Source organism: Tympanuchus pallidicinctus, unplaced genomic scaffold (assembly GCF_026119805.1).
Source record: "Tympanuchus pallidicinctus isolate F22 unplaced genomic scaffold, pur_lepc_1.0 scaffold15, whole genome shotgun sequence".
NCBI classification, from domain to species: Eukaryota; Metazoa; Chordata; class Aves; order Galliformes; family Phasianidae; genus Tympanuchus; species Tympanuchus pallidicinctus.
Window position 1 is genome coordinate 2,194,189 of NW_026294669.1, and position 22,301 is coordinate 2,216,489.

A 22,301-nucleotide genomic window follows, 5' to 3' on the forward strand; every position below is an offset into this window, starting at 1 on the left:
CCAACTCAAAGGGTTATTAATAAAGCAGTGCCCTTGTGTCACTCAGTGCATATTAAAATATTCTGAATTGGCAAGTTATGGTATTGCAGGCAGCTTTCTTTTCCTGCTGGCACCATGGTTTGTTCTTCTCTGATTGCCAATTTGAAAGGGAACAGATGCAATGTATGACAGGACAACCACAAAAAAGAAACCGTAGGTCTTTGCTCATTTTTGGGATTATTAATTTGCTGATGGACAACTCAGGTATTCTTTCCTCTGCAGGGAAAGGCTGCTCCAGGGCTGCTCTGTGTTCCTCCAGCTCACGTAAGAGCTGCTGCTTTCTACAGCATCAGATGCGATGCCACTTTTCCCTAAGGGTCACGCTGAGTTTTGAGGCACTGTAGTCCATTTGGATTATAACACACCACTCTGAACATCATCTGCCCATCACAGAATCTATTCTTTGTAGCTTCCTAATGCTCAGTGAAAACATCAGACCCGTGGTTGTTGTAGCACCTAGCAGTTCCTGCACCATGGTTCCTGCACTTCCTTTCAATGAAATTCCACAGGCACTCTCTTTTAAGATACATGGGGTTGGTTTGTTTGTTTTTTTTTTTGAATGCTTTTCTTCTTTACATCTCCTAGTTTATGTGCCCATTTTTTAAAAGTGCAATTTCAGATAAATCCCTGTTATCCTGGGTGCAAAAGCCCTCTTGGTTAAAGAGCCGTTTGGTGACAGGTTGAAAGATTCAGTGCAAGTTTGCAATTTTCATAGGAAAAGCAGCAAGCAAAATATCAGAATCTTCAAGAAAGGTCAATTTGATGTCAGCAGCACCAGGGCACAGGATGTGGGGATACTGAGTGCTCTGCTCCCTTAGGTGTGGTTAGTGGCAGGCAGCCAGGCTGGCATCACCACACCCAGTGCAGCTGTTTGTTACCAGACACTTCCACAAAACAATACTTACGATTAATTTAGGAACAGACTTGATGAAACACGTTTAATTTCAGGTATCTCCAGCGGTCTGCTTAGGTATGTTGTTAAAATCTGTTCATAGTTTAATCCACTAAATTACCTCTCTGTTTTGCTCCTGAAGTTTGCTTTTGTTGGGGATGCAAGAAGCTGCCTGAGATTCTCAGCCTCCTCTGCAGTCTCGTGGTTACTCTGATGACTTCACTCTTCTGCCGTGGCTCAGCGTGACAACCTGTACCTGGTAAATAAAGCATCTGTATGTAGAATAACAGAACCAGCAAAGAATGGTAAGGAGAAGGCTTTGAGAATGCTTTAACAGCACAGAACAGGTCATTTCACTAGCAACTCAGTTTCACAGCAGTTAATTGTATTCTGGAAGGATAGATTAATATTCTTATGCTCAATAGTTGTAACTCCTTTGATTCCTCTCTGATTAACACAAGTTAAAGTGTATTTTGGGGATAACAACTGAGCCTGTATTTTGGGTAGGATTTTCAGTTCTCAAGTTTTGCTTTGAGAAGTATCCAGTATAATCTTCAATACGTAAACTGGCTTAAATCTTCCTACATGCAAATTTTCTAGAATATATTTTAAAAGTAATGATTTTAAGCAAGTGCTTCATCGAAGCATGACACGTGATTTGCCAAACAGACTTATGACTAAGCCAACACATAGTTTGTTCAGTGGGACCAAAATTTGTTCCAGTGTGATTCATCAATGAGTAAGAACGATGCTATCTGGCATTTTAATCTAAGCACAGATTTGAGTAATGACCTGAATTTTTTGAGGAGCAGCTAGCTAAGCAAGAAAAGGAAAAGAAAAAAGAAACAACTATAAAGAATTCTGTAGTTGATATCATTACCTATTTTCAGCTATGTGAGTCAGTGAGCTATCACATGGATTTGCACAGAAATATCAAAGCAAATCCCACTTCAAACCCACACCACTTCCCAATATATACCCTCACTCGTCAATTCCAACAAACCCAGTTAACATATGTTTGTCTGAAATACAGATCAGAACTATGGCAACAATTAACTGTCTTAAAACAAAGACTGATAGCTGAACTGAGAAGAAATATGCAATCAACAAATGACATTTGCTGACATCAATAGGAAGGGTCAGTAACACGTGCAGAGATTGAAGGTGGCAAATTTTTTTGCAAAATTGGAATGAAGATTCTAAAAAGACAGAGATGGTGACTTGTGTGGATATTCTTTAGTAACAACGATTGAATCAGCTGCAGCTGTCATGAGAAGACTGAAATCCAACATATTTCTTCAATATTATAAACTTCCTTTGGTATAAATACGAGGTACCTCTGGATTCGTGAGAGAATCATTATTCGTAGTGGTTTATATTTTGAAACACAAACCAATTAGTGTAGCAGGGGAAAGCACCACTCAAGCTGCTAGAGGATATTTCCACTAAACTGTGTCCTAGCAGAAGATGAAACTTTGACAAAATTTCATTTTTTTTCTTCAGAATGTTTTATAATTTATTGCACAGTGATGCAGAAAAGCAACTACTTGTCCAATACTGGACAGCAAAGCAAGAAGAGGCTGTAATGTGGTAAAGCAAATACTCCCAACAACGTAAGCGATACTGAAAATCAGATCTTCTCGTTGCTTGTCTGTGCTCTTATTTGAGCAAGATCACACAACAAAACAAATGAGCAAGAAAATAAGTGATGTTTATTGTGGCTTTTGTTGGGAAATACCTTTACCAACTGCCTTTGGCCTGTAAGCTGATCGAGCTGTGGATCAGGACTGCTCAAAAGAGAGGATAGCTGAAGCCCTCCGAAGATGTAAATCCCAGTGAAGGAGGCACACATACCATGTTATTCAGGGACAAGATGGGCCGCACTATGGGGCTTGTTAAGAACCAGCTGGGGCTGTTCTGAAAGTCAACTGAACTTCTCCCAATACTGCAGGCAGTAGGAGCTTTAGAAATAGTACTGCCAGGCATGTTCCTCAGCTAAGAGATCAGGTTTCTGCTTCTGTCCTGGGACTGCGAATACAGAAGTCAGTCACCAGTCCAGTGATCACCTCAATCAGCTGCATGCCTTATAACACCATATTTTGTATCAATTTTCTGTATTCAGACTTCACAGCCTGAAACCCAGTGTCAGATTCTAATTCTAACTGCTAAGAGGGGTGTATATGTCAGTGTATAGGAAGCACGAGCAGTTGATGTGAGGGGCTTGGCTGGGTTGGTTGGGAGCAGGGACCAGCTCAGCAGACTGTGGCTGTAACATATCTCTTTGGAAGATGCTCTGGGAGAATATACTAAGAAAAGCTTCCCTGAAGTCACTGAAAAACTGAACAGATGCAATTGTCTACAGGTTTGAAGTAAGAGCTGATTCAAATTTCAAACAAAAAAATAATGTGAAACTTCAGTTAAGAGGAGCTATTTCCCAGAATAGCAGAGAACAACTCAGGCTGTTGTTTATTTACTTGAAAATAATGGGCTCTGATGCCTTTTTGTAGCAGTAATATCTGAGCTTTAAAAGAAACTTTGTTCTCTAACTTGCATTTTTTCTGAGGAATACAAACTTCTAGAGATTTAACCTATTTGCATGATCCAGAAACAAGCAGAAGAAGTGCTAACTTTGGTCAGGAGGTGTGCTTTGCATGGTTTTTGCTTTGCTGAAGAACAAAGCTGAAGTAAACCCTTTTGGCTTAGCAAACCAATAGCTCATGGAAATTCTCAAGGAGAAATCTCTTTCTGGTAAGAGGTCACAAAAAAAAAATCAACAAGCAACGATGTCAGCCTCACAGCAAAAGGCCACAGAATCCTAGAATCATTAAGGTTGGAAACAGGAGCTCAGTAACACATTTATTGGTCATGTTTCAGGAAGAAGCTGGGTATTGTCTGTTCAGATTACCGAAATGATGACCTAGAAGTTGCACTCGTACTGATGGCTAAAGTGTAATGAAAAAATCTTATTTAGCTGTAATTGGGACAGTGCAGGGCTGAAGGCAGGGAGCATGCAAAGCATCTTCCCTTTGTCAGCAATGGTGAAGTAGTCAGACTGCTGGACCACTGCCACGGAGAGAATGAGAGTGGCTTGGAGGTACTGCCTGGATGATGCCACCTACTGTATGGTGTGCTGCCCACACTGCCTGCTCCCCTGCAGTCTGCTTGTTAGGGAGCTAATGGGAACGAATGCCATTCGTTTTCTGTTCTACTGTTCCAGGCCCAGGAGAGCTTCACTCCAAACCCACAAAACCAGAGGCTCACATTTACAAGGCTGCAACATTACTGTTTGTTTACCTGTGACTGCTCCCACCAAACAGGTCCCACAGCATTTTAATCATGTGGTTCTGTTTACAGCTCTTTTAATTAATATTCACCAACCCTTTTCAAAAGTTCAGATCTAAGTACAGGCACAGAAGGCACCTGCTGGCCCCACTGCTCCCTGTCCCCTGGTCCTGAGATGGGGACAGCCCAGCTTGCTGCCTGCACATGTTGCTGATCCTGAGGAAGGGGTGCATTTGCTCTTCTAAAAGTATTTCTTATTTTGAAGATGTTCATCTCCTAAAACTTTTAGGGTCAGAAACCAGTGGGCTGATTACACTTCCAATTGGGTAAATCAAATTCATTTTGCTGCAGGTTCAATTATCTTTGTGATGCACTTCATTCGCTCTCGCTGCTTAATCCGTTATTTTATTAGATACTTAAGACACCCATATAAAACAGCTAGGAAGAAGATCACTGTAAATAATTGGCGGCAACATCTTCATATTAAAGCTAATTAATAGAAATATGACATTCATGTCCTTTGGAATTTGGCTTGCTTTCAACTTCTCGCTTACACAGTACGAGCAATCACTAAAATATACTCAGAGATGCTTTGAGGTTTGTTAGAAACTCACTTTGCCTATTTTATATTTATGTATTGCTTAACAGGAAATGATCTCCTCTGAAGTAGAAGCACAGAGGACTCTGCTCCTGAGGACTGGTGCATATCCCAGCCCCACACAGCTGAGAGCTCAGAGCGGGGACCGGCACGATAGCATCTCTCTGTACAGATTCCGTAATTAATTTTAATTTCTTTAATTAAGTATTTAGTCTTTGGGGAAGGAGTATGAAAAAGTTGTTTCATAAACTGACAATGGGCAATTGTTCTAAGTTTCTTATCCTGCAGGCACGCAGGATAATGAGAGCTATAGAAATACTTGGGCAGATTGATTGCACGGAGCAGATAGGAATCCCTTGGCACAATCCTCTCATCTGTTTTCAAAGTAACAGGCACCTCCCAGCTCTTCCAGTGAACATCACTGTTCCCCCGTGCTGCAAGAAGTTAAACCAGCTTTGTCTGAGTGCAGCTAGTGGGGGACAAATATGACAACACTGAAATGAAAGAAATACAAAAGGAAATGGACAGATGGGACTGAATTACCACTATTGTGAGCAGGACCGAAAAGCAGTTCACAATAAAAATCTGGAGACATCAGTGATTTCAGATTCAAGGGGAGAACTTAAGAGATTTGTATCCAAACGTATTTTCCCTGCACACATGGAAGAAATCTTTACAGACTGACTCAAAAACTATCCTGTATGATATCATGTGCACGTGTCAGATCAGGAGGTGACACTGGGAAAATGGCCACTAGTCACATTTATTGGACTCCTTGCATTCAGTGCATGGAATTCAGGGGCTTCACTTCAACACTACAATTTCTCCAGCAAAACAAATTCTCACCTGAAGCCTTACAGCTTGGGTAGTTAAAGTGGCTGCTGTCTTAACCTCATCCCTTCAACAAACATTACATCAGTACACAGCAGAAGTTGGGGAAATAATGTTATCAGGAATCTAATATCAAAACTCCCAATACTTTTCCCAAACACACATAAAATGATATAAAAGAAAGCCAACAGATGTAGTGTCACATGGATTTGCTTAATGGCAATGCTTAGCCTTTCAAAAAAAGGTTTACATCTACATTTACTACTAAAACCTGACATTTGTATTGAATAATTCATAATTTGTTGTTTTCTGTGCTTTGCTGCTTTCCTTATATGCATGAACCGAGTGATGTTATCTCTGCTCTAAGGGAAGGAGATCAATCTGTACACATGCAGATGTTTTTTGTTGTTGTTCTGTAGGGTGTAAATACATATTTAACTAAACTAATGCTAAAATTTCCTCTTTGCTTATGACAGAAATGCTCTGTACAGATTTAATTTGCAACATGACTGTGCTTCCTACTAATTCTCCCAGGACTCTCCCACGCATTTGGGCAACAATCACATGTAGTTTGGACACGTGTTTCCATGCCTACCTGTGTTGTCAGCAACAACCTGTGCCTCACTGTAAGACAAACTCATCCCCCTTCACTCTTAGCACAGGTGCAAATGAGATCGCTGCCAGGGCTCTTCTACTCTTCCACCTTTTACAGCTTCTCACCTCCCACTCTGCTCTGACCTCAGCAGAGAAGGGATTTGAAGATACCCTTGGATTCAAGATCTATTAAGTAGGAGCCAAGGTGCTGTTCTTGTTACTTTACTGTCCTGCTGTTTCTAGCATCAGCCTTGCAGATATTACAGTCGCAAATACCATACTTGTGCTTTTATCTCCTGAAGTTTGTACTTTTTAAAAGCTAATTTTAATTCTAAGACATTATTGTGTGTGTCAACTATTCTATCATAGACAACCTATCAACTGTAAAGGTTGAGGGAACACTGCCTTTTTTCTTGATGCTTCATCTGCAACTGAGAGAAGCAAAGGGGTGCTTTGGCTGTCCTGCTGCTGCTCTCCCAGGCCAGTTGTCTTCTTTCCTATTTCTCAAGGAAAAAAATTCTTATTTCACTCACACCAATGGATAAAGTGGAGCAGCATCATTTTTTCTGCTACTGTAGCACATGCTGTAGCATATAAAACTTTCCTGCTTCTCTCTAGATGGGAGTCCCTAGGAGTAAGTTCCTTCCTAAGGCTTGCAGAGCAGCCTGGGGCAGTTCCTGACTGATTTGGACACCTGGACACGGATCCCCATTCTGCATCCTGCCCTGAAGACTTCACCGGATGAACCAATAGCCACAAACTCAAACAGGTATCGAATGGCAAATCTTCCACCATGGTCTCTTTTATATTTATTTATTTTTTAATTTAAGCATATTTTCTATTCTAGTTTATGCTGCTATTAGCTCAATTTCTACTTAAAATACCGCATACATGATCAGACTTCAATTGTGCAAAAGGAGTCCTTACAGCACATGTCAGCACAGCTTCAGTCCTTTGGAGCAGCACAGAGCAATCCCTGTTTCTGGAGTTCAGGGGGGTGTCTGTTAATCTCCCCACTGGTTTATGGGGTTCCTGGTAACCCATATGGGTTTGTGAGCGCACACCTGGCTCATAAGGGCCTATAACATTCATAACTTAAAAAGCAAATGGACAGAAGGCTCTCATGATGTTAGCTGAAATCCCAAGTGTTCCATTTTCCTAATTTCACAGAACCATGGAATCATTAAGCCTGGAAAAGCCCTCTGAGATCCCCAAGCCCAATTCCCCTGTGCCCACTGTCCATGTTCCTCAGTACCACATCACCATGGCTCTGGGACACCCCCAAGTACAGTGATCCCCCACCCTCTGGGCAGATGTGCCAGTATCTGATCTGATTTTGTATTAATGCCATTCATTATAGCATAAATTACTGAATATCTGTAAAAGGCACAGCAAGTGTGAGACGAGCGGGTGTTGTCAGCAACTGAAACTAAGAACAGCTGTCCCAGGGTAGGATCTACACTAACAGTGTAAGCAAGATACTGAAAAAGACTTGTTTCTAGATATTTTTAACTGTAGTTCATTATGTTGTTTTTTTTTTCACACCAGGTTTCCTGCTTGAATCCCCCTCACACACCTCATGCTTGTCACCTGTACTGTAGTTCTGCTCTGTTCTGCAGTAACTGCCTTCCTCTGGGCTGGAACACAAAAGAAGACCTTGTGAAAACAGTCACCATTTCTGGGTACTTGCAGTGCCTTTTTTTTTTCCACGTGGGTTAATATAGCTTCATGGCTATTTCTGGGAAGCAGCTACTGACAGCCGGATGGTCTTTGTCATATGCTGAGAATTATCTGCCTGCTTGGGCAAGATTTGTTCTGTCACTTCGGGGCCATCGTGCCTCCCTCTGACGGGACGAGGATTTCATTCCAGCCTCTCTTGGGCCTTCCCTGTTTCTCCCCACCTTCCCCCCAGCCCCAAGACAGCAACCACATATCAATAATTAAGTGGGCAGCTGAGTGCTGGGGTACTTGTTTGTGAACACAGAACACAGTGAGGACACTCCTGTGCCCAAGCAATTAATTTCACATTATGGGATGTTTTTTTTCAGCTGTCTTTTTGTAGCAACATTGGTCCAAAGAACTACAACTTCTGTTGGCCTGAAACTCCATGGATGTGTTAAGCATGGAAACACAAATTGTCCTTTTAGCCACAATTAAACAAAGTAATACTAGGATAATCTTTTATTTTTCAGGGGTAAATGTTCACTTCTTTTCCCTCAGAAGCAGAGAGGAACTTCCAGAACTGATCACAGGTAATGGCAGACTCCAATACTTCTTGTTATTTTTATGATGTTTTCTCATCCCAGGAAAAAATCAGAAGCAACAAATTCTTTTCCTGAAACTGAAATATATATATATATATTCATATTTATATATTTTTTTTAAACCAGAAAATTGCCTTTCTTTCCAAACAAACAAACAAACAAACAAAAAAAGCCTTAAAGATCTGTCATTGGAGGAGCTGAGAACTCCTGAAGTAAGATTACTGGAGATGCCCCTCCTCTAGACCTCTTCCCTTGGCTGTAACATCTGAGAAGGCTTCAGTTGCTTGGATGGCTCTCAGTTATGCCAGGTTCTGCTGCTTCTTTCTGTACCTGATTACACACCTGCATGAGAGTTCACTTACTGTTAAGTAAACGTCAAGTGGAATCACATGTGTAGAAGTTATATATATATATATATATATATTTTTTTTTTAATAAGGAGCATTTATTCTTCCATGTTCCTAGGATGCACAGCTGCTTGCTGTAGCTCCTGCCAACCTGCACTACTGCTTCCCTGGGGTTTGTCTGCAGGAAGGAGAATCACAGAATCACAGAATGGTTGGGTTGGAAGGGACCTCAAGGATCACAAAGCTCCAACACGCAGGGCCACCAACCTCCACATTTAATACCAGCCCAGGCTGCCCAGGGCCCCATCCAACCTGGCCTTGAACACCTCCAGGGATGGACGGGGCATCACAGCCTCTCTGGGCAGCTGTTCCAGCACCTCACCACTCTCATGGGAAAGAACTTCCCCTCACGTCCAACCCAAATCTTCCCTCCTTCAACTTCGAACCATTTCCCCTTGTCCTGCAGTTATCAACCCTTTCAAAGAGTTGATTCCCCTCCTGTTTATAGGCTCCCTTTAGCTATTTAAAGGAGTGGGGGGTCCCACTCTGCAGTGCCACTGCGCTGGGCTGTGCACACAGTATGGAAAGGGAAACCCTTCCTGTTCTCCACGGGGATGGAAATGGATGATCTTTAAGGTCTCTTCCAACCTATGCCATTCTCTGATTCTGTACCTTTTCTGGAATAGAAATTTTCAGAAAGATCAGTTCTTTTTTTTTTTTTTTTACTTTTGTATTTTATTTTATTTCTGTTCTATATCCTTGGCCCCTATCTCCTGTTGCAATAGCATTCAATTACAGCCAAATTCTTATCTCACAGCAGGTAAAAATGTGAGAGAAAGAATCTCTCCAGCCCGTGTTTTGTGGGGGCTGCTTGCAGTCAAATGGAATCTCTGATTTTTTTAAAGCAACAACAAAAACTTCTTTCATAAAGAAACAAATATGAATAATAAGTAAATAAAGAGCAAAACCCAGGATCGAGAGAAGGGAACTGGAGGCCTGACTTACCCCTGCTCAGCTCTCAACTGCACATTAAATAGCAAGTGCTGCCACTTCAGCTCACTGCGGTTCATTCATTTGCAGCTCACGTTGGAGCCTGCAGCAGAGGTTGGTGGGACTTTTCCAGCACATGGGCAGCACGTGGCAGCAGCACTGACAGCACCGCACCGTGTGGCAGCAAACAGCTCCAGCTCTGACCTCTGCTTCTGAGCCTAGAGCAGGTACATGATGCCTCTGCTTTCCCCACCAGCCCCAGCCCCCAGAGCACACTGCTGCCAGCTGCCACATCGCGGCTGCCGCTCCGTTGGCTTTTTGGAAGCCTTGAGTGTTCTCCCAGAGCTTTCTGGACGTCGGTTTAAACTGAGCTTGCAGTGAATTTGGAGCTAAGTTACCTGTTTACGTGTTTTGGGGTTTTGTAAATCAGCACTGAATCGAAGGCACTCCATTACTGGGTTCTCAGGGCATCCTGTGACTGAGGGCTCGCTGCTGGTGCTGCTGGTGCTGCTGCCACAAACCACAGTGAGGGGCCTGGACGCCGTGTCCTGGTGTGGCTCCGTGCCCGGGTTCCACCAGCTAAAGCCCGGCTGCCGGCAGCTCCCAACTTACCTGCAGATGCTACCCGCGTTCGTGGGGACCAACTAAGGGCAGGACCCAGGCTCGTGGGCTGAGCTGCAAACTCACTTGGCTTTGGTGCCTTTAATTCAACCTTATGGCAGTTGGTTGCTATTAAATTTGAGAGCCGTGCCCACGGCCCGATTTAAGCCTGGGCGTCCCAGCGTGCTTGGCGTTTTGCAATGAGAGGAGACAGTCCCTGCCCCGAAGAGAACATCACAGGAACTTTTTTTTCTGGTGATTTAATCATAATATTGACAGCTTTATCAAAAATTACAAAACTGATATTAAAAAAATTTCTAATTCTTAGTAAGACTAGAATGGGTTTCTTTTTTAAAAATAGAAAAGCACTTTTATGCTACTGCTCTTCTGGAATTCTCACATTACAACCCTACATAGCAAAATACAAATGTAGCTAAGAAAGGTAGCAGGCCTAAGGTACTTCAGTCCACCACGAGCCCTCTAACAACTTCTATACCATCAAACTCAGGGACTCCAAAAGGGTATCACAGTACTTAGAAACCTTCTGCAAAACTCAGTTAGGAAATACCTGGTAATGTTACGTTCCTTCTAACCCCGAAATCCTTAGACTGTGAGTATGAGAACCTGGGACAGCAGAGGTGGGAATTAGTATTTTTTTCCTTCAGTGAATATTACTTTTGCAGCTGATTCCAGCAAAACATTCTCTGCAAGAAGTGAAAATACGAAGAAAATCCATCAAAACAAATGATTTTTTTTTTTTTTCTTTTCTTTTTTTTTTTATGGTGCTCACAAAATGCACCATAACAGAAAGAGGAATAATTTCCTTTCATCTGAACACCCCAACCGCGCCGGCACCGCGGAGGAGCAATAAATAAATAAATAGTGGGAGCCACGGCTCCGCGGGGCGGTTCTGTGTCACTGTGCCACGGACGGACAACAGCCTCCTTCCACTTTCCACAATGGAGTTTTTCTTTTTCTTTCTTTTTTTTTTTTTCTTTTTCACCTTTTAAATATAGGAATTCTCTCTTAAATTAGAAAGTAGGCAAAAAGTATTATTCTTAATTTTTTTTTTTTTTTTTTTCTTTTTTAAAGTTTCATTTTAAGTCTTCTATTAGAAAAAATAGAGATTTATTAAACAAAAAATAATAAGGTAGAAAGAAGGGTTGGGCCTCCATCAAAAAAGTATATTAGGCTTTAATGCAAAGAGAAAGAAATGGCTCTATGGGCAAAATTCAAGTATGAGTGACCAGTTTTTTAATCGTAAAGTAGGTGCAACATTTTTTAAAATGTTACAACACCGCATGACCTGTAATGCTCACAATATTTACATTAACTGCTTACATGAAACCATAAAAACTCTAAAAGAGAGAAAAAAAAAATGGTATGGACTGAAACAAGCTACTCCTAGCACCCACATCAATGCCATTATTAACCAGTGAAATCAAGTGCACGAAAATACTTTACATGGTCTACTGATGTAAAGTATACAGCGGTGAGGAAGTACAAACCTAAGGAGTTAGATGCCAAAAGAAGGTTGCTCGATACAAACTCCGCTCTAGGACAGAAAGCAAAGGCAGAAGCCAACCGAACGGAGGCAGGCACGCCGGCAGGCAGGCGCACACCGCGGCGTGGCCGTCCGGCACAGGCGGGACACACGGCAGCAAAGCGGGCTGCGATGGGAACGGACAGCGTCAATCTTGGAACGGAACGAACGCGTCGACTCGCAACAGAAAAATGCCAACTAAGCTACGCAAAAAGAAGAAAACCAATCACTCCACATGAGTTTGCATGTAGGACCGTGGCGTTACACACATGACAAATGAACCTACCCCGCGGAAGGAAGGGCTCCTGCTCCAGGCCCCTGTAGCCAGTGTAGCTATTGCGATCCCTCGGGCTGGGGAAGGAGGAGAGAGAGCTGTTTGGTGAGACACGAGGAAGCGGTGAGCCCGGAGGGACTGCTCTGTGCTGGAGCCCTGCGGGCCGGGTCCTCGGGGTCAGCTGGCCTCTGCCACGGGCTGCGTGCAGGGCCGCTGCTCCCGGAGCCAACGGGATGCTGACTGCTGCCAGTGCTGGGCCGGGGGAGGACAGAGGGGAGCTCTGGCTGTGCCCGGGGGCCAGCGGTGACCTGGGAGCAATTTCAGGAAGCCCTGAGGACAGAGGGTGTCACTGCTTCCATCTCCATCACCACCATCCACATGAAAAATGTATGAGCTAGAATGGAAATAACGTTGTGCTACACTTCTGTTCGTTAATTTATAATGGCTCATAGCTTTAGACTTTTAAATCTGTAGTGTATTAATTTTTTCTACATTTGTTTCACATTTCTCACTTAATATAACATAAATAATTTGGTTAATAGATTTAACCTGCACATTTCAGCCACATTAATATATATAAGAAATCTGTTAATGGTATAAATAATTCTTTTTAAATAAAATAAATCTGATATGTTACATAATACTGATAAAAATTACTGCTGCTAATAGTTCTGTAAGCCACCCCTGATTTTCTGTTTCAGGACTGTGAGATGGGTCTGGGATTACCTCTCTGAGGGCTGGGAGCATGCCATGCATTCTGCAAAACCAATCTGCAGCCAGCACCAGTCACGGGTTGGAGCCCCATGAACAGCCAACGCGATGCTTCACAATGTCAGGTAATTTCAGCTAATCAACCTAGGTGCTTGGGGTCAGGGTTACTGGGGATAGAAACTCTTTACTTTAGCAGGTGGCTATGAAACCTTAACTACAGAAATAGCTGACTAAAATAGCCCATCTACTTTTTTTTTTTTTCTTTAATAAAATCTACACCATTCTACTTTAAAAGTTAAGTAAATAAAAATGCAACCAACAGTTGCAGCCTTTGAATCATTACTTAGAGCTGTGATCCCACATCCCGTTAGGAATCTGCAAGGTTGCACTCTCCTACAGAGACCTGAAATGGAGTACAGTACTTCCAGGCAAGGTTCATTCCAAACAGACAGGATAAATGGACACTCAGTGGCGTGAAGTGTATGTCATAATTAAGGTATTACATAATCATGCCTTCTCTCTGCTGTTAAATACAAAAACAGCATCTTTTACATTATCATATAAAAGCATTTAGGCTGTATTTTTATTTATCACTTTACACTGGTAGTCTCTTGTATGTGTACTCAATAGAAACCAAAGAATTTTGTACACTATTTTTTTGTACAATAAAAGATAAAGTGTGCATTAGGTACGCTTGTACATGACAATATTGTACAATATTTACATTTCAGATATCACCATGAAATTCTGTATTATCTATATACACAATGAAAATTTCTCAGAAACATTTGGACTATTCCTTATAATCACAATTTTAGTATTATAGAAAAAAAAAAAACAAAAAAACAAACAAAAAAACCCCTCAGTAATCATCTGACATGGTTACTGTAACCTTCCCAGATTTCTGATTGGCTTTTCCAGCAACCTCTCTCCCTCCTGCTCATCCACACACTGTACCACACTCCACGTAGCACCCCGCGGCGGCGGCCGTCTTCATATAAATATTGATATAACCACGTCTATATCAATACCTACATACAGACTTATGTGCACGTTCGTTTTGATAAGTACTGGACCAGTAACAAAGACATTCAATGTTATCTAGAGATCTTCCTCCTCTTGGGTTTTGGAGGCTTCACTTGTCTGTCTCCCTGTGGGATTTGGTGGACCTAGAAATAAGTACAGTCGCAGGTTAGTGAAGAAGATTGGTCAGAGTAACCAGCCAAAAGCAAACGAGCTGTGGACTGCTGAGATGCTGCTCAGTTGCCCTCATGGAATCATTAAGGCTGGAAAAGCCCTCTCAGATCCCCATGCCCACTTCCACCCACCCCCCCATGCCCATTGCCCACATCCCTCAGTGCCACATCCCCACGGCTCTGGGACACCCCCAGATGGTGACCCCCCACTGCCTGTGCAGCTGTGCCACTGCCTGACTGCTCTCTGAGAAGGAATCATTCCTCATAGCCAACCTGACCCTCCCTGGAACAATTTGAGGTTGGTTCCACAACCTCACAGCCCCGGGGAGAAGAAGGCAGCTCCTGGCTGCCGCAGTCTGTGTGCCCCAAAGCTCTGGGACCTCAGGGAAAGTGCCACCTGAACTGAGACTGCAGTTGCACCACATTCTGTGACACAAATCTTTATCAATCATTCTGACAGTAGCAATTAATTAAAAATTATATGTTGAGAAAATACTGGCAACGTGAAAAAAAACTAAAACTACCAAACTCAGGATGGCAGTAGCATTGCTAAGGAAGAAGCTCTGATCACCAAGCTGTTTCCCACTCATCACTACGTGCAATACTCCAGTTTGAGCTCGGTGCTGGATGAAGCACTGCTGAGTGCTCAGCACAAGCACAGCGCTGCCAGAAGGGCCATGGAGTGCCACCACCATCTGCTGGCAGCTGCAGCTCCTGGCCACAGCTGGGCAGAGGCTGCACAGCCCCAAGCAGTGCTGTCAGTCGCCTCCTGGTTCCTTCCTGAATGCCTTCAGACCATGACCATTTGCTGCTCATTTACTGGCTCTTCCCAGCAGAAATGATGATTTAAGCTCATTATCTTGTTTGCACACTTAAAGTGTAACCGATGACTGAACTGCAGGAGCTGAAAAAAATGCAAGTCACCAGAAAGGGAATCATTGATTCCCTATGATTGTTTCTAAGGATCATCGTTTTCGTGGAAATAAACCCTGATTACAAATTCTGGGACCAGATAATTAAAATATAAATCAAGACTAAGCAGTGACACACAGGCTGGTGGAGCAGCTTGTCCACATGACGGAAGCATCCATCAGCATGTCCTGCTGCAGTGCCTTCACCTGAGCCAATCTGTATCACCATCAACTGTGTATTACTTCTAATTTTATAGCATTGCTGCATTTAGATACGAAGGCAAGGTAACTGTCACCAGCAGGATGGTGCTGCCATAACTGACAGCAGGGATGCACGTGCTGTATGCAGCCCCAACTATTTGCACCAGACCTGCAGTCAGATCCAGTTTTCACATCAGAACTCAAGCTCGCTTCATAAAATTCCCAAGTTTCACCAAAAGCTTTGGATTTGTTATTACTTATGGCAACCACTAAGAGCTGCTGAATAATTTATTTAATATTTCGTGGTGGTTCTGAAGTCAGCTCCACGTCTGCAGTTCAGAACAGATTTCCTTTTATGTCCTCCAGCAGCTCCCGTGAAGCCTTACTCATTCTCCCAAGTATGCATGTGTACACGCGTCCCCAGCAATGAGCGCCGGCTATCGGGAGAAAGAAATCATTCTGCATTCAAACAATGTATAAATTAATAACTATAAGAATTGCTGATGCTAAGATCGGGGAGGCTGTACTGCGAGACACTTCTTTGCATTTCTGTGGGTATCTTAAAGGCAATGCAGGCATGTTTCAAATACGAAGATGAGCACGCTGTGCTGCATGTGGCTCTGGGCAGCCTGGTCTGGTGGCTGGCGACCCTGCACACAGCAGGGGGTTGAAACTGGATGAGCATTGTGGTAATTACAACCCAGGCCGTTCTATCATTCTATGATTGTGATTAGATACACAATTCTATGATTACGTGAGCCAAATTTTATCCTATTTCTTGATCTTATATAATAACAGCGTGAATGTTTTTATAAGGGTTCTGCTGGCCGTGATGTCAGGAAGACTCTACCTTACCTGTCAGGACAGCTTCCATGTCAACATATGGAAAATGCCTGACACGCAAAAGAACCATGTTTTTAAGTGTGGTTTCAATGCATGAGGGTGACTTGTCAGCAGCCAGAGACAGCCCCACAGCGTGCGTGGAACCCAGAAGCTGTCAGCTCCACGTGGAACTACATGCAGGCATCCAGCTCTTAAAAAGCACTGCAACTGCAAGACCACTGAAATGACACCTTTTCCTCATTTTTCAGAAGGACCAGACATTTGCAAATAGTTTGAAAGGCAAGAAAAATATTGACAGCTCCACATCATTTTACAAACTGAAAAGAATCTCTCTCTTAGAAAGGAACCCCAACCAGCAATCCCAGCCCTCAGCAGACACACACACACACACACACACACAAACAAACAGAGAAAAGGGACACGATTATTGCCAACGTGAAAAGAAACTTACATTCCCAGACATTTTGTCTAGTTCACTCATGGCCTCATGTATAGCAGCTTCTAAATGGTTATTTAGCTTTCCACTTCTAGGAAGAAAAGATTAATGGCATCAGTAATTCTTAGTAGCAGAAAAACACTTAAAATTAATAATAAAGACATTAACTCATCAGACACAGTCTGGCATCCGCAGAGCCTCCCAGGTTGGTGCAGCACAAACAGCACAATCGGATCTATAAATAACATGATGCTGGCTAAAGGCTTGTGTTAGAATTACAGAGGAAAAATAAAAGACAGCACTTCGGCGACGTGTACTGTTAGTTACAGCATCCACAAGACAAATGGCATCGTGGAGAACAAGAGCACTTGGCAGTAACCCAGCATTCCGTGCGATCCGCTGTTGGGCCTTTCCTATAGAACATCAGCATCCCTCAGACCACAGAAATTGTAAGATGAAATGGACTCATACAAAGCCACACATATCCAGGTGGGTTTCTGACTCCCTGCAGCTGGACTGCAAAAACAAGTGTAGGTTTGGCTGCGTGGACAAGTGATGGCAACTTTGGATGCGATAAATGACAGCACAGTATTGTTTGGTAACTTCCTGGACAGGTAATGCAACAATTCCATCTATAAAACAGCCTCATTAATATCTGATAGCAACGCTGAGTTTAATGTCATTTAGCAGCAGCTTTCAGATCTCAGATTCCTTATGTAACAGGAAGTTATTTAATCACCACTAAGCTTTGTCAGCAACCCTACATACGTTTTTTCCACATTTTTTCCCTTACTGTTTCAGAATCTCCTTCTTTTTTTTTTTTTTTGTCAGATAACTAAAAACCAAACAGTGTTTGGAAACCCAAACCAAAATACTTTTTCATAATATTTCCCCAAAATTGAGTTAATAGAAGTCAATTTCAAGCAGCACTGATGAGCTCCGTTCTACAAAATGTCCCCAGTGAATGGTGTTAGGTAAGGACAGATGTGCCTGCACAAACAACCTGCATTGCCCAGAGCTTCCAATGAGAGCTAGAAGGAACTGCAACACTTCACTGTACAGGTATGCACACTGCTACAGCTTTTGCAGCAGCAAAAATCCTGCACTGACACTGTAAGTTTGAATTTGTGCTTCAACACAATTGCATTGGAGGTGATTCAGCAAGAAACCGCTGGGATATTCAGTGTCCAGCAGCATTTTGGTAGTAACCAGTTCTAACAAGATACTGGCAAACACTGAAATGGCACAGAACACTTCCACTCTTTCCCAATTAAAAGGATCAGGGTGTAGTTTTTCACTGGGGATGTGGCTTTGTCTTTTTTTTCCCCCATAAACACAATAAGAAGTATGGCAAAGCCAAAAATGACTGATGTGACTTCATCTAGGCTGATGTTCACTGTCACTAGCACTAGCAATTAAAATAACCAAAGCAACATTATATAGTAGGTTGATTTCTTCATGCCTTGCCTTTGGGTAGAAGCTTGGCTAGACGACTGCTTGAGGTCTTTTCCACCCCCACTAGATGCTCATGTAATTACTGCCAGTAGTGCCAACAGCCGTTTGAAAGTATTTGATATACAAATGATGACATGCAGTCTTAAGACGCTGCTGCTACGTATTTTTAATAGCAACACTTCACTATGAAGATAATGAACTGCCCTCAAGCAAACCAATGTTTCAGAAAGGCCCATCACTGAGATATCATTTACAGCAGGCAACGCCCTGACAACCAGAAAACCCGACATCAGTTGAACACATGCAACAGGTTGCTGGTGATCAGAAACAACCTGCAAGCACCACAGCGTTTGAGGCGGAGAGCTTAAAGTCTTGATAGAATCATTAAGGATGGAAATGACCTCTAGGATCCCCAAGCCCAGCCCAGCGCCCTCTGCCCACGTCCCTCAGTGCCACCTCCCCACAGCTCTGGGACAGCCCCAGGGTCAATGAGCCCCCATTCCCTGGGCAACTGTGCCACTGCCTGCCTGCTCTGTCATAGAAGAAAGTGTTCCTACTAAGTAGGATTTTTTTCCTAATGGTAGGAACACAAAGCATGAAACATCATTTTGAGGATCTGGATGTTGACCTTGCTCTGCTAAACACACTGAACTGATGTGCTGCTAGTCCATATTCTCTTGGACTTCTTTGCCTGCCTTCTTTATTATAGAAGTGTCCAACTTGATGTTCTAAAATTGTGATCTTGTGTGGAGCAAGAGGCACAAGCACCACAGCAGACCATAAAGAGGTCAAAAGCTGTTTCAGGTACATTCAGTGCAGAGCACAGGTCTAAGAGAAGGAGCTACCTTCTGGTCCACAAAGAGCGAGCAAAACATTTGAAACAAAATCTATGGAAGTAGAAATGTGGAGAAAAACCAGTATGGGCTGTGAAGTAACCCTATGAAAAGGAGCACCTGAGGCCCCAAGCTGCTGGGGTACCTGACAGCTGCTGTTTCCTAAAGTGCAAGCAATGATGCAGAACCAGTAATGCCACAAAAAGGCAACTGGGCTCACTGCAATTCCGGTCAACCCTTGCAATCTGCTAAATAAACAACTGCAAACCAGAAGACGGGAGCTCCTCTTAAATTGTACTGCTTCTTCCAGCTCCAGCTCCTCTTTCCATGTGCTGCTGCTGCCACCTTCCTCAAGTTGTGTATTTTGCTTCAGGGAGCAGCAATAGCTGGGGGTGCCAGCAGCCCTCCTGGCTGCTCAGTGCTCGCCCTCAGACTGCACTCACATGTTCAGAGGATGGCGTTGAAAGAAACCCAACGTTGTCTCGCTGGCATTAAAAATATTTCTCCTAAGCACCGCATGACATATAAATAGAGGAAAAGCTTACACCTTAAAAGGAGCTGAGGGCAAATAATTATTTAATTTCTGAAAGTCTGTGTTTATTGTTCTGAAGGCAGCACTGCAAACTGACTGAATTCTCACAGAGCGATGCGTTTTCACCACAACAGCAAATAAACACCACCATCCCAGAATAACCCCCATCTCTACCCTTGTCCTTTGACAGCCATCAAGATTTTGTTCTCCGAAAGCCAATTTCACTTTCCTCTTTCTGTGTACGCTTATGCTTCACCTGTTCATGTTTCCCAGTCTTTCTATCCTTGCACGTTTGTGAACGAAGGCCAAAAGGTGAGAGGAAACCAAGCAGGTCAGAGGTGTGTGACTGCATGGGAGCTGCTGCCCGGCTAACTGCAGCCAGCCCTCAGCCACTGCCAGAAGCTCCTCTGCAACGTGAAACAACAGAACTCATCCGAATACAGGCGGGCTCTGCCTGCTGCAGCAGCCAACAGAGGGAGAGGGAAGAGATAAGAAGGGCAGATCTTGTGAAAAATTGGATTCGGTCAGAGCAGTTTGGATGTAATAACTTTTTTTTTTTTTTTGCTGTAAATTAGAATCCCACACATGAAAGCTCAAACAAGCAGGCTGACATTTTACAAAGGCTACAGTAAATATCAGAAGATGCAATAAAAATGCAGATATCAAAGATCTCGGATGATTATCACAACCAGCACAAGGAATTCGGACAATTAACTTTTCATTTTGGCAGATCTGCAAGGGTCCCCAAAAGGAGTCCCTGGAAGCAAAAGAATGTGATTGTTCATCCCATTGGTAAACAAATGAGCACACACTTACTTTCTGTTCCTTTTCCTGGCTCGGTTGTAAGCTTCTAGACCTTCTGTTAGTGTCTTCAACTTCTCTGGCTCCACCTGAGTGAAGGTATGAACACCAAACCACATTACCCAGACCTGCAATTATCAAACACTGCTTTTACTTTACTGCTAGACATGCATTACTGCGGAGCCTAAAGTTCACCGCATCCGTAAGACACAACGTCCCAGCAAAGAAGAAATCAATGTACAACTATGTGTGCACCCCCTCAGACGTGCATGTATGCATCAGAATTTCTCTCCGTGTCCACACTGCCAATACAAGTGTAAGAACAAAAACACAGCATGTAAGAAAACAAAACTAAGAAGGAAAAGTAATACTTCAGAACATAGTTTGTCTTTACAGCATTAATACAAACATTGCTGTTGAATACAAACGTTGTGTACTCACTCCACAGCCACACCTGGTATCCCTGGAGCTCCTCGGATGTGTTACAATAGCACTGTGCCTAATGCACATGGTACAGTTCTTACAGACACCACGACATGAAGGTCTGACATGCCCTCACATTTCAGCTCCCAGCCCAGCAGCGCTGCTGGCACACCCACGCTCCAGCTAAAGGGTTCTGGCCTTGAGGAGACTGGTGTGCGATGAGAGCTGGTTGTGCATGCTGAGTGAATGACTTCCAACCAGTGCCCGACTAATTCAACCAGCTTGGGGAAGATCTTTCCAATTTTTTGGCCTTAAGCACATGCTTTTAGTGCTCTGCTGAGTCAGCAACAAAGCTGGCTGTGCTGCACAGGGCTGCTGAGCTGGTGTCGAAGGCACTGCAAACTTCATTTCTCCCCAGATCAACCAGAATTGTTATCTTCTGAGCAATAAACCACAGCATCTGACCAGTGGTACCAGGCAGTGCTGCTGCAAACAATGCAGACATGAAAGAAAACCAATGGCATCGTCTGCAGGACCTTATCATCAAAACATTAATTCCACTCAACTCTTGGTATTGCTTGAATTTGATTCGCAGCCATTTCTGCTTTTAAGAACAACAAAACAGAAGATGTTTAAAACACATCACTTAAAAGAAAATGAACTGATAAACTCCTCCTTTGGCACAGCATAATATTTTGCTGACTTATTTGCATAACATCACAAGAACCTTACGGAGCATTCGTTTCATTAAAAAGTACACCCTGTCTTTTGACACAAAGCAAATTAACTCCGTAAATACCAATTTACTAAGCATGTCTATATACAACCCTGAATGTTAATTTCTAAACAACTTGACTTGAAACTCAACCTTTCAATTTCTAAATAACTTATCTATTCACAATGGCACTTATTTTAGATGTGACAGCCTGATGTTAATGAGTGAGCAAGTTGTCAAAACGTCTGGAAATAATGGCAAATCAAATACATGTTTAGAGCAGTTCTCCTGTTTGGAACGAATAACGATAACGAAGTTGGGAAACAGAGCAGCCACAGCAACCTTAAAGACCAGCAGTTCCTGGTGAGGGTGGCACACAGGGAGGCAAAGCTTCTGCTCTCATGAGACAGGGCTCACTAAGCACAGACTGCGGCACTTCTCCCTTAAAGCTATGGTTACTTTTAATGTGAGGCTGAGTCCTAACGTGGCTCTGTAAAAGCACAACTGCATGCACAGCCTGCTGCAAAGCTGTTGAGTTTTTATGGATAAACAGGAGAGCAGAAAGCACACATGATGAGAACAGGCTGGGTGCAGCTGTGATCTGCTGTGGGCCCAGCACTGCCACGCAGCTGGCAGAGGCAGCGCTCCTGTCTGAGCTCAGGTTCAGTCCTTCATCTCACAGCACATTTGCAAGAAAAAGCGCTATGGAAAAAACACATTTTTCAAACTGAGCAGAATTAAATGGTGGTAATGGGATCATCCTGATGCTTTACACCTGGAACTGCACCATGAGGCAACGCTGTCATGGTTACTCAAGCTGTATGGCATTCTCAGCCATAAAATTTAGCTATCTATATGGGTACGTAGAGACAGAGGGACAAACTTTGCAGAGTGCTGGACATGTCTGCCATTAGGTACATGAGAAAGTTCAAATGTAGACATTTGCATGAAGAATTAGCACTGTGTTTGATTAAAAAAGGACTCGTGTTA

General features: G+C 43.1%; 1 protein-coding gene and 1 long non-coding RNA gene across 15 annotated transcripts in view; one reads left to right on the plus strand and one right to left on the minus strand.

The window, feature by feature from the left end:
- Positions 1 to 7,711: 7,711 nt before the first annotated feature.
- On the plus strand, positions 7,712 to 11,214 carry LOC128077086 (uncharacterized). Its single transcript, XR_008204824.1, has 3 exons — positions 7,712 to 7,918; positions 8,429 to 8,488; positions 9,928 to 11,214. It is a non-coding gene; the product is annotated as an uncharacterized LOC128077086 (long non-coding RNA).
- A 188-nt stretch (positions 11,215 to 11,402) lies between these two features.
- MBD5 (methyl-CpG binding domain protein 5) overlaps positions 11,403 to 22,301 on the minus strand; it is a 129,815-nt gene continuing 118,916 nt past the window's right edge. For 8 of the 14 annotated variants that reach the window (XM_052675739.1, XM_052675743.1, XM_052675742.1 and 5 more), the window contains 3 exons: positions 20,189 to 20,301; positions 16,568 to 16,643; positions 11,403 to 14,134 (listed from right to left, as the gene is read on the minus strand). In XM_052675739.1, coding sequence (XP_052531699.1) covers positions 14,063 to 14,134; positions 16,568 to 16,643; positions 20,189 to 20,301 — 261 coding nt within the window. In that variant the 3' untranslated portion in view covers positions 11,403 to 14,062. The remainder of the gene's footprint in view (positions 14,135 to 16,567; positions 16,644 to 20,188; positions 20,302 to 22,301) is intronic. The other 6 variants (XM_052675748.1, XM_052675744.1, XR_008204818.1 and 3 more) reach the window with 5 other exon arrangements.